The 14,979-nt window shown below is 30.7% G+C and overlaps 1 protein-coding gene across 1 annotated transcript; it reads right to left on the minus strand.

The window, feature by feature from the left end:
• Positions 1–6,030: 6,030 nt before the first annotated feature.
• On the minus strand, positions 6,031–11,151 carry LOC127726971 (uncharacterized). The gene is made up of 2 exons (XM_052234343.1): positions 11,038–11,151; positions 6,031–6,589 (listed from the first exon to the last, which is right to left on the minus strand). The coding sequence occupies exons 1-2, from the start codon at positions 11,149–11,151 to the stop codon at positions 6,248–6,250; spliced, it is 456 nt and encodes a 151-aa protein (XP_052090303.1). The 3' UTR covers positions 6,031–6,247.
• Between the last annotated feature and the right edge of the window lie 3,828 nt (positions 11,152–14,979).

Here is a 14,979-nt window from a genome sequence, read left to right on the forward strand (position 1 = left end):
ATTAGTAATTCGTCTTGCAGCGAATGAATTATTTGTATCTGCAGAATTTTACACCTATTAAGGCTATGGTAAAAATTATGAACTGAAACTTTCAAACCGAACGTTAATTTGCTCATGTTAGTGTAATTGGTAAGATCTTGTATTATTCCATAGACTTTTTTAACATTTAGATGTTTTGACGCACATAAACTTTGGTAAACTTTTAATCTCATAAAATCTTCAAATATTTTTCAAATTAAGCTCATGTAATGAAACATGCGCGGAATTTTACATGCGTTTTAACAAGTCTCTCTAGATAAAGAATTTATCCTGTTTGGTGTGTCTTTCTAAATTAGCTAAAAATAATATAGATATTAAAAAGTTTCAGCAAAATATTTTGTAAGGGTTAAGGTTAATAACAGCATAAAATGAAAAAAAAATAATTGATAACAAAAATTAAAGAGAAAGAAAATTTACCTTTCGTTAACTCCAGCAAACGTATACAATACAAGATTGTCAGATATTATATATAGTGACCTGTCAGAACAGAGCTATGACGATTTTGTTTTTTGAGGATTGTTTATTTGTTTTTTTGTAACATTTCAGGAGATATGACCTATAATGTATCATGTTTTTTTAATTCGTTGGCGGATGTAACAAGGCGAGGTTAAAAGAAAGGTTGATTCTAGGAATTGCCATATTTTATTTATCAACAAAAAGATTTAATGTTACGTTTTAGGAGTAAAGCTTAATTGTATGCAAACAAAACTTATTTTCATACCTGCATACTATGACAAAAAAAAATCGTTTAGATTTAAAACAGTATCGTTCCACTCCATACCCTTTTCATAGATAAAACGGAGTCACGAAAAATTGTTCTTGAAATCACCATAAACATGTTGAAGGGACTATTTATATTTCTAAATTAATTTCTACCTCCACTATACAGAACCAATATTTCTGGCATGGGTATACTAGAGAAACATTGATTTATTCATTGAAACAAAGACATGGTGTACTTTTGTTTCCTCTTACATGAACAAATCCAGCAGAAAAATACAAAAAAGGTTCAAACAAGATTACCGTGCAAGTGTTTAATTACATTTGTCCTGATTTCAGTCAAATTAATATCTATACTATGAGTTCTGATATGCATTTTCATAAATATTTGTAAGTTTAAAACTGCATGCAATTTTTTTTATATTCATTCTCATGTTAAGCCCGTTTACATTGTATGAAATTTCTATACTATGGAATATTCGTGATGTTTTTTCGTTGAAATTAAATTTGTAAATTGTTCTCAAGTAATTGCTTTGTCATTAAATTGATATTGTTGCAAGGGAATTTTTGCAAATACGCGGTAGGGTTTGATCCGTTCTTGTACAAAAAATAGTGGAGGTTTTGTGTAATTATTTTGGGGAATTAACAGCTATCTGGACTATCGCTACACCCTCATATAATATTAGTCAAAATTTTTCATGGTTATATAGGCAAATCAAAACAGAATAATTCGAGAATTTTAAACATTTGGTGAAATGATATACAAGAAGTATATTCACAAACCTTTTGTTTTTGCATCATTATAAATCCTATCTCTTTTTAGGGAAAACATATCATTAAAATGATTGCTTAAACACCATAGAGTTAACCGTTTAAGATAACAAGAGTTAGATATTAAATACGAGTAAACGTAATAAATACAATGTCGTACTTTTAATCTGCATGAATTTCGGTGCAACTAGTTTCTGAACAAATTAAAGCTAAAAAAATATAAGTATAATAGTTTTATTTATATCTTGTGGAGTGTTGTTCGGCTTATCCATTTTTTGTTGTTGATTTTCATTAACCAAAGTGTTTATTGCCTCTCCTTTTTTTATTTTATTAATATTCTATTTTTAAAAAACTCGTAGAAATACCGGGCTTATAATTTTGTGTGCCAGACGCGCATTTCTTCTACAAAGACTCATCACTGACGCTCCAATCAAAAATGATTAAAGGTACAAAATTGAAGAGCTTTGAGGATCCAAAATTCAGAAGGGTTTTGCCAAATTCAACGTTTGTGTGTGTTTATTATTATTATTATTATTAATAGTAGTAGTAGTAGTAGTAGTAGTAGTAGTAGTAGTAGTAGTATTATTATTATTATTATTATTATTATTATAATTATTGATGTTATTATTAAATGTATCGCACTGCAAATATCTTATTTTGTATCCAATATGAATGTTCCCACCGAAAAAAGACCTCATAATAAGTATTGCAACGGTACTTTAATATGTTTATTCAAAACAAAACACACAACTAAAGTCATTTATCAATGACAATATTTACATTTCATACGTCATAACATTGTATTTTGCACGTCATTAATTCTATCCCTCAATAATCTATGTTTTCTTTTAGTCAGTGTATTTATAATTGTTTCATAGAAATGCATTATATATGTTAGATGATGTTAAAAGTTGACTTAATAGTAACAGTACAGATTCCTATTAGAGATACTAAAAACTATCAAACCTATCAGACATACAGTTTATGCATTTATAATAGACGATTCCAGTTAATCTTTACATCTTTTTTTTTTATTTGGTAAACGATAAATACTCAAATTTGAATCATGTTCCACTCTTCATTGCAAATGCATACTTTAGTTAAGCAGAAATAATGAATGGGTTATTTCACTACTCCATGACGTCTCTATATTCCTTACTGACTGTATCTGAAATATTTTACCTATAAGACGTTGAAGACAAAGTTAGGACTACGTTAACTGACGGGGAGAATAGTTTAAAAATATTTCATGTCCGCTAATTTTTACCTTTTTTCCTTTCTACCAAGAATTTGAATAGGCACCGTTTGCCCTAACAAACGAAAATAAGGCTATTGTATACTAAACCATAACAAAATATCTCTACACATACTTCATCAAACCAGACACAATGGAACAGAGCATTTATTATGTTTATTTGCACTGTCTTTACAAACAGAAGCGTTCATAGTAAATCAAATAGTATAGTTCTAAGAATAGTCTGATAGCAAATGCATTTCATGCAACTTATGTATAGCCTTCTTCTGTTATGAAAACAGGTTTTTATACTAAATAATTATACTTATTCTTGAATTGTGATATGATGATTGAAGTTGTGAATTTTATCCTTGACAACATCTATGTAAGTTTCACCTATAAAGTTTATAGACCGATTGTGGGTTTTCCTATTGATTCCCAAACTCAGTACCATCTAAATTTCATTTTTAAAGAAAAAAAATTATAACTTTTACCATTACTTTGATGATATTTTTGCTTTAAATAATTGTGCGTCGACAGGATAATTATCTCTTTCTACGCATGGATCAACCGTCATTATGCGAATCGACACTCAGTCAAAAGATCACCATAAGGAATAGGGTTCAATCAATAAAATTACAGATCAAACAACTATACTGGTATCTATAGATTTAAGACCGCGGAAACATGTCGCTAGTGAGATGTGACAGCAAAACATCATTGTATCTGTCAATCAATTCGTGATGGTAACCGTAAAACTTATGTAGTGTCAATTTCAGTCGTTCGTCATCATATCACTGTTGGAACAGTATGCTAAATATCAAGTTCACTGAGATATATGAGATGTAAGCATTCATTGAAATGTAGGATATTGAGTGACATGAAAATCATCAATATATCTGAAAATGCAAATAAAGGAACTTTACCATCTGCTTGTCATTCTTTGAGAAGGTTCTGTATGAGTTCTGCTTCATATGAGTACAAGAATTAATCGGCCAGTAGTGGTGCACCATTAGTACCCATTGGAATATCGACTGTCTGCTGAGATATCATTCCACCAAACTCAACAGATATGTTGTCGATCAAAGAAATCCAGTATTCTGATGATTTCATCTTCGGTGTTTTTGTTAAAACATTTACTAATTTTTTTTATAGATACAAATAGTTAATTTGAAAGTTTAGCTGTACCTATAGAAAGATTAATAAGGGATGTTGTTGTCAGAGCCACTAAAATTAGATAAGATCCATTAAACTATTCATCCTTAGAATATAATTATCCTTAAATATTATGAATTTAACATGTTTGCAAGAGCTTTGAATATTATCTCTAAATTGTTTTGATAAATTTAAAACATAACTTAATATGTATTGTTTAACAGTTGCGTACACATCCTGTCGATACGTATATGTTTTGACGTTGTACATACAATGGTGTCTATACAAAATATCAAGCTCTAAGTCGTCCCGAGTCTAAAACAAGTTATGTCTATAAAAATGTATTGTTCTTGATACCAATGGATCTTTACCAGAAATAAAAATATGAATTTCAGTTATAACCGGTGTTTGCAGTAGGTAGCCAGAAAGTGATATTTAAGGAATGTTTGGATCTATTGGAGTTTTTTTTCTGTCGTTATATTGGTTTTTTTTTTGTCGTGATGTTAATCCATTAATAATTGAAAAACAAAACATGAACCCCAGGATAAAAAAAAGCATTACAAAGCTTACGATTGATAATGTTTGATGTAAATGGACAAGCGAGACTAGGACATCTGTACTCTTACTTATGATTGTTTGACATTTCTGTTACTTACTTATTTAAAAATAAGAAGATGTTGTATGATTACCAATGAGACAATTACTAGTATCCACCAGAAACCAAATTACGCGAATGTGACCAACAAACATCTATGTGTTTTACTTTCTTTCGAAAATTATTTCATTAGATAATTTCTATCGCAAAAAAATTGATTACTATAGATTTCCAACCCTCTTATTTTAATTATTTATTTATCTGTTTACATCTAAAATCAGTAGCGTACAAGTCCGTTTTCCTCTTAAAATTGTTCTGGACGGATATAACAGACCGATATAGATATGATTAAAATACTTTAGTTGACCAATCTGTTTCCGTTTGCTCTTTGTTTTCAATTAATCATTAACATTTTAATTTAATTTTGTTATTGGATCCCTTCTGTCTTAAAACAACATTTAAATGTTAAATATATGTTACATTGTATTTTGAAAAAACACATACATAATATGATCGCTTCAAATAATTAAATTGAAACTATCGTTGTTCGTACACGTCTTTAGATATTATATGACACTTTTTGTTACATGGTTACCTGTATCTTAATACATATTTTGCTTTTTTAATTTGACAATAAACAGTGGCGTAAGAGGCTGGGGCAAATTATGTTTTTGTCCCCCTCTCCACTTTTTTTACAATTCTCTTTACTGCAAATAAAAAATGAAAATGATAGAGGACACTACCTACCTTCTAGACTAGTAGACTATAGAAATATTTTCTTAATTTTCTTTTTTGCTTGTAACTTTCAGAAGTCTCCCCTTTTTTTTGTCTACTCCTACGCCACTGTTAAGTTCCAACTCCCTCAGACAAAGTTGGCCTTAAATGGATTTGGCCTTAAATTTTAGATCCTTTTTGGTCATATTTTTTTCAAGTGTTCGGTTCTTATACATCTTTGGCTTTCAAATATTTGGTTTTGAGCGCTCAAGACGAAAGTAAATCTGGAAAGGGTATAGGACACATACAATTCATAAATTGTTATTTTCACTTATTTTTAACAAGTTAAAAAAATAAGAACTCCGAAATGAGTTATACATTTCAATATTTACTGTAGGTGTTACAAATGCTGGTCTTTTAGTGGCTGATGAACGAATCATTTGATTCGATCATGTTTCCAATTTGTATGAAAAAACCTACTTGTATTAAAACAACATCGTGTATCATCATCATCATACAAGACTCTAAATATAACATATTAAACAAAACCCTCATTCTTTATTATGGTACGAACATATTCTATAACTATGGGGATACCATCTTCTGGAAGAGATCAGTATTGTAGGTAGAGTGGTTTGTACTGATATGAAATGAACAACCTAAGTGGCTATTATTATAGCATTGTCAAATTAAGGGTTAATGTTAGTGGTACAATTTAGCACAAAACAATGCATTGGGACTTCGTTTGGTGCTACAAGTAAAGAAAATGTGTTTTTCCTTGAATGTCATTTTATTTATTTTTTTCACAATTTGCTAGTCGGAATTAGCATGTTATAACCCATACTAGTCTAATCTACACACTGTTGAAATTTATTATTTGCGTGGTAACATGGACATCATTAGTAGCCTTATGCGTAACAAGCTGTTTACTTTCGCATATTTTGCAATTAAACTGATTCTTTCAATTTATATAGTTCCCACATCATGATTGATTTATGGCGAATTATCATGACGGTGATTTATAATTCCGTGATTTCCAAAGTTTTCATTGACGTTTTTGAGTCCGAGGAATTCAAACTTTTCTGACCGACTTCAACAGGTAAACTGTTATCAGAATTCTCATCTGCTTCTATTTGAGTATTGTGAAAGCTTGTAGCACTAAAAAGTTGTGCAAACAATCTTTCTTTGTTTGACATTGGCAAACGTTTACTTATTTGTCTAACGAGCCTTCTGAGGCTTTCTCTCCGGAATAACAGGTACACCCATGGATCTAATATTTGGTTAAATGATGCAATCCTTAGAGTGACGAGATCCACCATTTTATCATGACGTCCAGTTATTTGGGTAATAATAATCCGAACCTAAAAAGAAAAAAGGTATATTAAATTCTAGTTTTGTTTGCATATTAACAGTGATATATAAACATTAATTTAATTGTGAAAACAATCGCAAATTTCTTTATTCTACATTGGCTAGAGGTATAGGGGGAGGGTTGAGATCTCACAAAACATGTTTAACCCCGCCGCATTTTTGCGCCTGTCCCAAGTCAGAAGCCTCTGGTCTTTGTTAGTCTTGTATGTTTTTTAATTTTAGTTCATTTATATGTTTTGGAGTTTAGTGTGACGTCCATTTTCACTGAACTAGTTCACAATTTTAGGTAGGGGCCAGCTGAGGACCACCTCCGGGTTGGGGATTTTCTGCGTTGAAGAACCATTGGTGGCCTTCAGCTGTTGTCTGCTCTTTGGTCGGGTTGTTGTTTCTTTGACATATTCCCCATTTCCATTCTCAATTTTATTCATCTATGAAAATATCATCAAAGATGTCAGGCTTATAACTTGGACGCCATACGCGAATTCCGTCTACATAATGACTCATCAGTAGAGCACGATTTAGCAGTTGGAATCAAATACAAAATTGAAGAGCATTAAAATCGAAAATCCGAATAGTTTTGCACAAATGACTATGGCAATATTTGCCTAAAGACAAACTTCAGTTTTTCGAATAATTCATTAGACAGGATTTCAATACAATGATATACATAACATATCAAGCATACCCGATACTGCTGACTTATAATATAATTGTCTGATAAAATCTTATAAAAATCAATTAATAATGAACAACCTCACCTTAGAATTCTATATAAATAATTTTTAGAAAACTGTTCATCTACCTCAGACAGTTACTGAGCGAGAAAAAAAGGTATAACTTAAAAAATAAACAGACAACAACAAAAAAGAAAACAATATTAACAATTATAGTTCTACATCCTGTCGATAATTATACTTTGCCGTAGTACAGTATCAGATTTTTCTCGAACTGCTTATGTCGTCTGTTTGCTAAATCCGTTTTGAGGTGTATTGATTGATATTTTAGTCCTTGTTTATCAGTTGAAATTTGGCTTCGAACTGACATTCATTCAGTGCGATTACTCCAATTAGATCGTTACTCTGTAGCTTTTTGTCTTTTTATTAGGTTTTTATTGTGCTTTATATCGATGTTGTGTCGGTTATAATGGCTTTTGTTTACTGTTTTACTAATTTAGGCCGTTGTATTTCTCTTCTGAATTGTTCCATATGTTGTACTACCGATGCCTTTTATAGCTCACTGTAATATAACAAGGTAGAGGGATTGCTTCTTGTTGAAGACAACACGGTGTCCTGTAGTTATTATTGGTGGATAGATGGCTCATGCCGCATCCCCATGTTTTTTTTATATAATGTCACATGATATATAAAGTACATGTATGTGTCAAACAAATCTCTCTATAAATGATCATACCAAATATCATTGATTTGTTATGAACCATAACTAGCAAGTCGAGAGGTTTCCTTGTGTTTATACTAGCTTATTATTGTAATCGATTGGTCAACAATATTTAAATTTAAGATAATATTATACATATATTGCCTATTTGTAGAATATATACAGAATATCAAACCGATACATCTGGTAGGAAGAATATAAGAACCGTTGAGAAGTTTGTTTGATATTGTACAATGCATGTTTAGAGGACTAGAAGTAAATCAAACGTTTGTCCACTGGAATCAATTTGTTCGAGATTTATATTAATAAAATTACGTATTACACAAAAGCAGAAACCCATAACATTTTTATATTCTGTCTCGAAAATTAACAAACAAACTGCACATATACCAAGTATCATTTCAACTTCTCTAAAGAGTGCACACAACGTAATACTTTATGTATGTTCGTAGGCCGTCCGTCTGTTGCTGGGTCAAAGAATGTCAAGGAGATCGAAACTCTGTCAATCGCCTATATATATTGACGTTGCGCACGATGATGGTACGAATTCCATTTTGCTATAGATTATCATAAAATTCAATGCATTGACTGGTCAGCTCCATAAAAATATAGCGATTTTGGTTGAAATGGGTTTAATAGGCTTGAGAATAAAGAAAAATCAAAATCAAAATTTAAAATTTAAAATACCAAAAATTATAACACTTTTTTACCCTTTTTCCGCAATAAACATTATGTGGAACGTTTCATTTTGTGCAAAAGATCAGAGTTTTGTGTCTTTCATATCGTATTTTGTAAGAATATATAAAGAGTACATTTGCTTTTTTCCTGGTTCATAATATTTCCTTGCAGGAAACATGAGCATAACCACAACTGCAATGACTTCAAAAAGAATAGCCGTCTTGTCGCAACGGGAAAAATAGTTTTAATTACAATTGAGGTTTTGACCGGCTGTATTTCAAATATTAACATGGTGAGATCACAGAAGGAAAAGAAATGGCAGTAAAAGTACTTAAGTTTTTTTTCTATTTCAAACTAAATAACTTGTAACGTTTGTTGTTAGGAAACAAGATTTTTAGATCATATCAAAAAGTATAGCCGGCCGCAAAATGTAATTGATGTCATGCTCGTGTATTAAAATTTACATTATAATATAATTTCCAGTTTAATTTGAATAAAAGTATAAAATATAATTATAATATAACAACGTATGATAGAATTTTGATATAGAATTAAATGTTAATCAAATGAGATTTAAAAAAATATCGGGATCATATTTTTTAGTATATTTTGTTTTACTTAAGGAACGTCGTCTATCTACAGGTTTCAACGCCTCGAAAGAAAAAGTATAATATTATCAAATCAAATCAAATCAAATCAAATATTTTATTGTCTTATAAACTTTACAGTTTGTGACCAACATGTATTAACACAATAAACATATATACATACATATCAAACAAACACAATTAAAACAGCATCAAAATTTATAAAAACAAACAAGTTTTTAAGAGTCCCCTGCCCTCAGTTCTAATGACTTTTTCAAGAAGGATCCTAACTTATTTGTTTGTAAAGGCGTTGATGGATTTAGTAAATAATGATTTTTTTCTTCTTCATTTAAATTATTAAAGTTATTATTATCGTTAATTGAAAAAAGAGAAACCCACTGCTAAATAATAACCAAAAAAAAAGACATGCTTAATGCCTCAAAAACACGGAAATGTGAAAAAAACATGAATCCCAAATATTTTACTAGCCTAAAAGTGACAAAGAAAGCTTCGCAAATGATAAACAAAAGAAATGAGAGAAAACTAAAAGAGATACTATGAAAGAAGTATATATATACAAAAACTACGAAAAATAATTTGTTAATTCAATATCTTATTTATATTTAAAAAGCTGTGTATATTTAGAAATCAATATGAGGTATGCAAACTGGTGGCAAAAGGAAAATTGTTCATTATGAAACTGAATGGATGACAATTTCTATGAATGAATACTTATTATAAAGACAAATTAGACCACTTTAAGTGTCATTGGTGAAAACTGTGCGTTATTTCGACAAACTGAAACCAGGTCAACAAATTTATTATATTACTTAAGCTTATCAAATATAAATTAGGTACCCACAAAGCAAAGATATAATGATAGCAAAAAGTATCTACTCTATTCCACGTGCAGTTAAAAAAACTATTCGCCGTATAATTTATCTGCTTTATTTACATGAATTTCTCTGAAAACAATAGTTTATGTCGAATACAGTGTTGTTCAAACTTTTAAATATGATATAACTTTGTTCTATGAATACGTCAAATGAATAGTTGAAGGATAAATGTGTTTAAACTCGTCATATGCTTCTTTGAACAGGTACCACCCAGTCAGATTCTGACGATTTTAAGTCAATTAAGGATCATCTTCGGCCCTAAATAGTAGTTATATATTAGGAATCAGTATCACAAAACTTTACTTGTCAACAAAACGTAAAATATAACAAGAAAAATTTGACCTAACCCGACTTCACATTTGTTTATCCACCGTTTCGGGTGTACATATATCCGGTAGTGATGCTACGCAGAGATTGCTCACTAGTAACATCATGCGCAACGTCAGTATACCTGTGATTACCTTAATCGCACAGAAATTGATACACTTTACATAATAAGGATAAAAAAACCTTCTATCAACTTACCACAAATGGTGACCAGCAAACAGCAAACACTACAAAAATAACAATTAGCAGAATCATAATATACACATCAATATGTCGTTTGGCCCTTGAAGTATTACTGCCTCTTCGGACATTGCTTCGTTTTCCAACAATCAATTTTGCTAAAGCCCAAATATTCAGAGTAGCTGTCATGATCACAAGCAGTAATATGAGGAACGAATAAAAGTAAGAAAATATTGCACAATCAATAAATCTGTCGTAAAAATTTGGGAAACACCAACTACCCGGAAAATGAACGACATTATGACCGATTCCCATAATAGGAAAACACGAAACAAACGCTGAGAAAAGCAGAATTCCCGCAATAATAAATTTGACTAGTCTATCTTTCGGTATTGTTCTGTACTTAATTGGATGAACAATAGCAACGTATCTATCCAGCGCCATCGCTGCTATAATCAAACAAGTGCACATACTACTGAATATCAACATGAACGAGAAGAAATGACAAAGTCCTTTCCCGCCAACCCAATTCATATCATTTGTATAAACAGCTATTACAATCGGTGATAACATCAATATTCCTGTTAGGTCTACTATGGATAATGTCGTTATCATCTTGTAAAACACTTTCCATTTATGTATGTGTGCTGATTTCACTAAAATAATCAAGGCGAGTAAGTTCCCAAATACACCAAGAGACAATCCAATTGTAGAAAATGTTGGCTGTGGGTCAGTTGATAGTGACTGCGATTTGTTCGTGACATTATCGTGGTCTTGTGGTTTGTATAGAAGATCTAGAAATAAGAAACTTTTCTTGGTCAAATTTCTAATTCCGGACATTTTAGGTAATAAACAATACGAAGAACAGACCGTAAATGGCCTACTGTTCGAAAATGCGGTGATTTAAGGGTAATTATAAGATTTGATAGACAAGTTAAATTTTGCTGTTAATTGTGTGTCACATATCTGTTTATATCATCTAATTGGCATCTATAAATCAGAGATCGAATCTCTATTTGAATCCCCCAATTATTGAACGATTAGTATCTAATATATTTCACCACAATAACCGATATTATATAGACTGACGATGACCCGGCCATAGTCATCGGGGAAATGTGTGTGTCTATATACATTTATATTGAACTAAACAAAACTAATCAAAAACTTTTAAAATGTTAAGTATGAGAAAATTTCAAAGCAATGGACCATGACTGGGAAGTTTGGTAAAATATTCTCCCTATAACATGATCAGATGTAGTGATCTCATACGAATGCATTACAAATATCATTGGCTAGAATTTCAGTAGTACCGCTTAAGGTGACCTAAATCTAGGGGGTGTAGATTACGACCTTGACATCGGTATTAACTGTAGCACAAATATTGCTTACGCCTACGTCGACGTCACCTGGTCAGTGACACGACAGTGACTCGCTTAGTTGGGGACGAGACAGCGATATACTAATATAGTATAATCATAGATGTATAATACATCTATGGTATAATAGTCCCAGCATGAATTAATGATAGTTTTTTTTTCTATTGAACCATTATGCCATGATGATTCCTTGTCAAGACATTGAAGTCATAATGCAATCAACTTACCAGTAAAAAGGATGGTAGGATTAAACATGACACCACTAACTCATGAAAGAAAGTTTCAAAAATTATCTGCAGATTTATAGACGATATATTCACTGTAAATAGTCCAGAATAACAAAATCAAAGAGAGATATATAAGACGGTTTTTATATATGAGGATAAAATTAATTTATGAAAAGTTTATAAGGGAATATTATGAACAAAAAAAGTTGTAAATCATTGACAGCAACGAAACTAAAGGGCCAATAAAGATCTTCTAAAACATGGGAAGACTGCGATACAAAAACATAGTTTAACCCAGTCTCATGTCCATATTATAAAAATAAGATGTGGTATGATTTTCAATGAGACAACTCTCCACCAGAGACCAAATGACGGAGGTGTGAACAAGTGAAGGTCACTGTACAGCCTTCAACAATGAGCAAAACCCATATACCGTATATTAAGTAGTAAACTATAAAAGGCCCCGATATGACAAAATATAGAACAATTCAAACTAGAAATCAAACAGCATTATTTTTTGTACAAAACAATAAACGAATCAAAGTACTTGTGAGCACTGGAGGTTAAAGATTGCTTTCATTTTGCAGCGGGAACTTAAAGTTAAACATTGCAGTGAATTAGCAATGGAAGACAATATTTTGAACTGGATGATAATTTCGTACATGTACGTTCAAATACAATTATGAACTAAGGAAGATAACTCCAATTTTAATCTAATGAATTAAAAAAAGGTAAGCAAAATATATTTTAAATAAAAAAAGTTTGAATTAAACATTTCTAAAGTTGATATCTTTTTAATCAAGTTTTTTACTATAAATTGTGCCTTATGGTTTAATTTCTTTATTATAATTTTATTGTTATGAAAAGAAGTATAGTTTATTTTTTATAAGCTAAAATATACAAGTAAAATTAGTTGTTGTTCAACTTTATTTACTAGGTATATGATCTTTAATTACTTTTTTTTTTGAATAGACAGATTCACTATGCAATTTGGTAATACACATACAGATCATTTTGACAAAAATTACATTGATGAAATGCAGTAAAGAATTTCCCAAACAAAGCACTGTTTGTTTGGTTTTATCAAAAAGAGGTCTGAAAAAACTAGCTCTCAAGCCAGTCCCATAAAGGGTTTGATTGCAGTAATGCAATCTTTACCCCCCCCCCCCCCCCCAAAAAAAATAAGATAGACAGCAATCAATGACTACCACTGAATTACAGGCTCCTGACTAAGGACTGGCACACACAAAATGTTGCAGGGTGACACATGTTTGCAGGCACTCAACCCACCCCCAACCTGGGAAGGTGGTGTCACAGACACAATATAAGAATAAACTATATAAATCAGTTTAAAAAAGGATCGACTAATCAGATCCATGCAAAGCACATAAACAACTAACAAAAAGACTAAAGACACAAAGTACCAATAAACGACTCATTGCAGTTACTGATAGCAAGTTCAAAGCCAATTGCAAATAACAAATAATCTTGATTCCCAGGCTAAAATAAGCCTGTCCAAATCCAGAAACTTCATCAGTGGTTGTCTTATTTCATATGTAATGGTTTTATTTCTTGCTTAAAATATTTGTTGTTGATGGCAGTTCTATGATAGACAGTTTGATTTATTCATAACTTTTTTAAACTTGGGCAATTTAGACTTTTGTCATATTGTAAAGACAACTGTCTTTGTGAATGCTATATGTACTGTAACATCCAGATTTCTTCTATGCTTGTGTTGTTTGGTTGCTCTCTCACTGCCATACATCTCTTTTAATTAATAACTATCATGAAGTGACTTTTACCAAAATGTATTTATAGTGATGTCATTCATGTCAATAGGTTGAACATGAAAGTAGGAGCTATGATCATAACTAGGACCAATTTTCATTTTTTGCTACTTTAAAATAAATAAGAAACAAGAATACAAAGACAATATCTTCCCTGTTTTTCTGACAATGACTGAGCTAATGTTGACAATCCATAATGATTTATGAAAACAGGATCAAGATCAGATCAACCCTATCAGATGGACTTGCAGCCTTACAATTGTTATACACCAAATATAGTTGACCTATTTCTTCTAGTATCTAAGAAACTGATCTAAAAAGATCATCAGAAACCTGTATACATGATATAGATTAATCCAAGTCATCTTAAATATAAAGCTTCATGTTTAGTTTTCCTGGCTAGAGTAAATTAAAACACCAATGACATATGGGAAAGATTTAATTTTAAAAAAATGTATCTGCTTTTATACTAAGCACTATAGAAATTATCTATGACTTTATAAGCATGAAATAAATAACAACAATGATTGTAACAAGTATATTACAATTACAACATAACATAAATCAATAGATATGTCACAAATCAATGTAAAAACAGAAATTATTATTTAACACAAATTATAATCTAAATAATGGAAGACTTTTTAAAGACTTCTTCTTACATTTTAAATATCTTTCCCTTGAACAGTCATTTGATGTCAAAGAAAAAATACATTACATTTTATTACAACAGATATCTTAATACTAAAATAATGTGATCAATAATAAACCTATTTACTGAATTTATCAATTAAACCTTATGTTCATTCATACAAACAGAATTTAGAATAAAAATGTCTGTAGTTTGGCTAATTACATTTATATATCATTCACACCATATATATATCTTGCATGGAATGTTTGTTGCTTTATATATTTGAAATC

This window comes from Mytilus californianus, unplaced genomic scaffold (assembly GCF_021869535.1).
Source record: "Mytilus californianus isolate M0D057914Y unplaced genomic scaffold, xbMytCali1.0.p SCAF_19, whole genome shotgun sequence".
Lineage (NCBI taxonomy): Eukaryota > Metazoa > Mollusca > Bivalvia > Mytilida > Mytilidae > Mytilus > Mytilus californianus.

Excerpts from the sequence above, each read along its gene's own strand:
- LOC127726971 (XM_052234343.1), bottom strand. The coding sequence starts at position 11,151 with ATGTTGATATTCAGTAGTATGTGCACTTGTTTGATTATAGCAGCGATG. Across the intron at positions 6,590-11,037 it reads CAATACCGAAAGATAGACTA|GTTCGGATTATTATTACCCA; the intron begins GTCAAATTTATT and ends TTTTCTTTTTAG.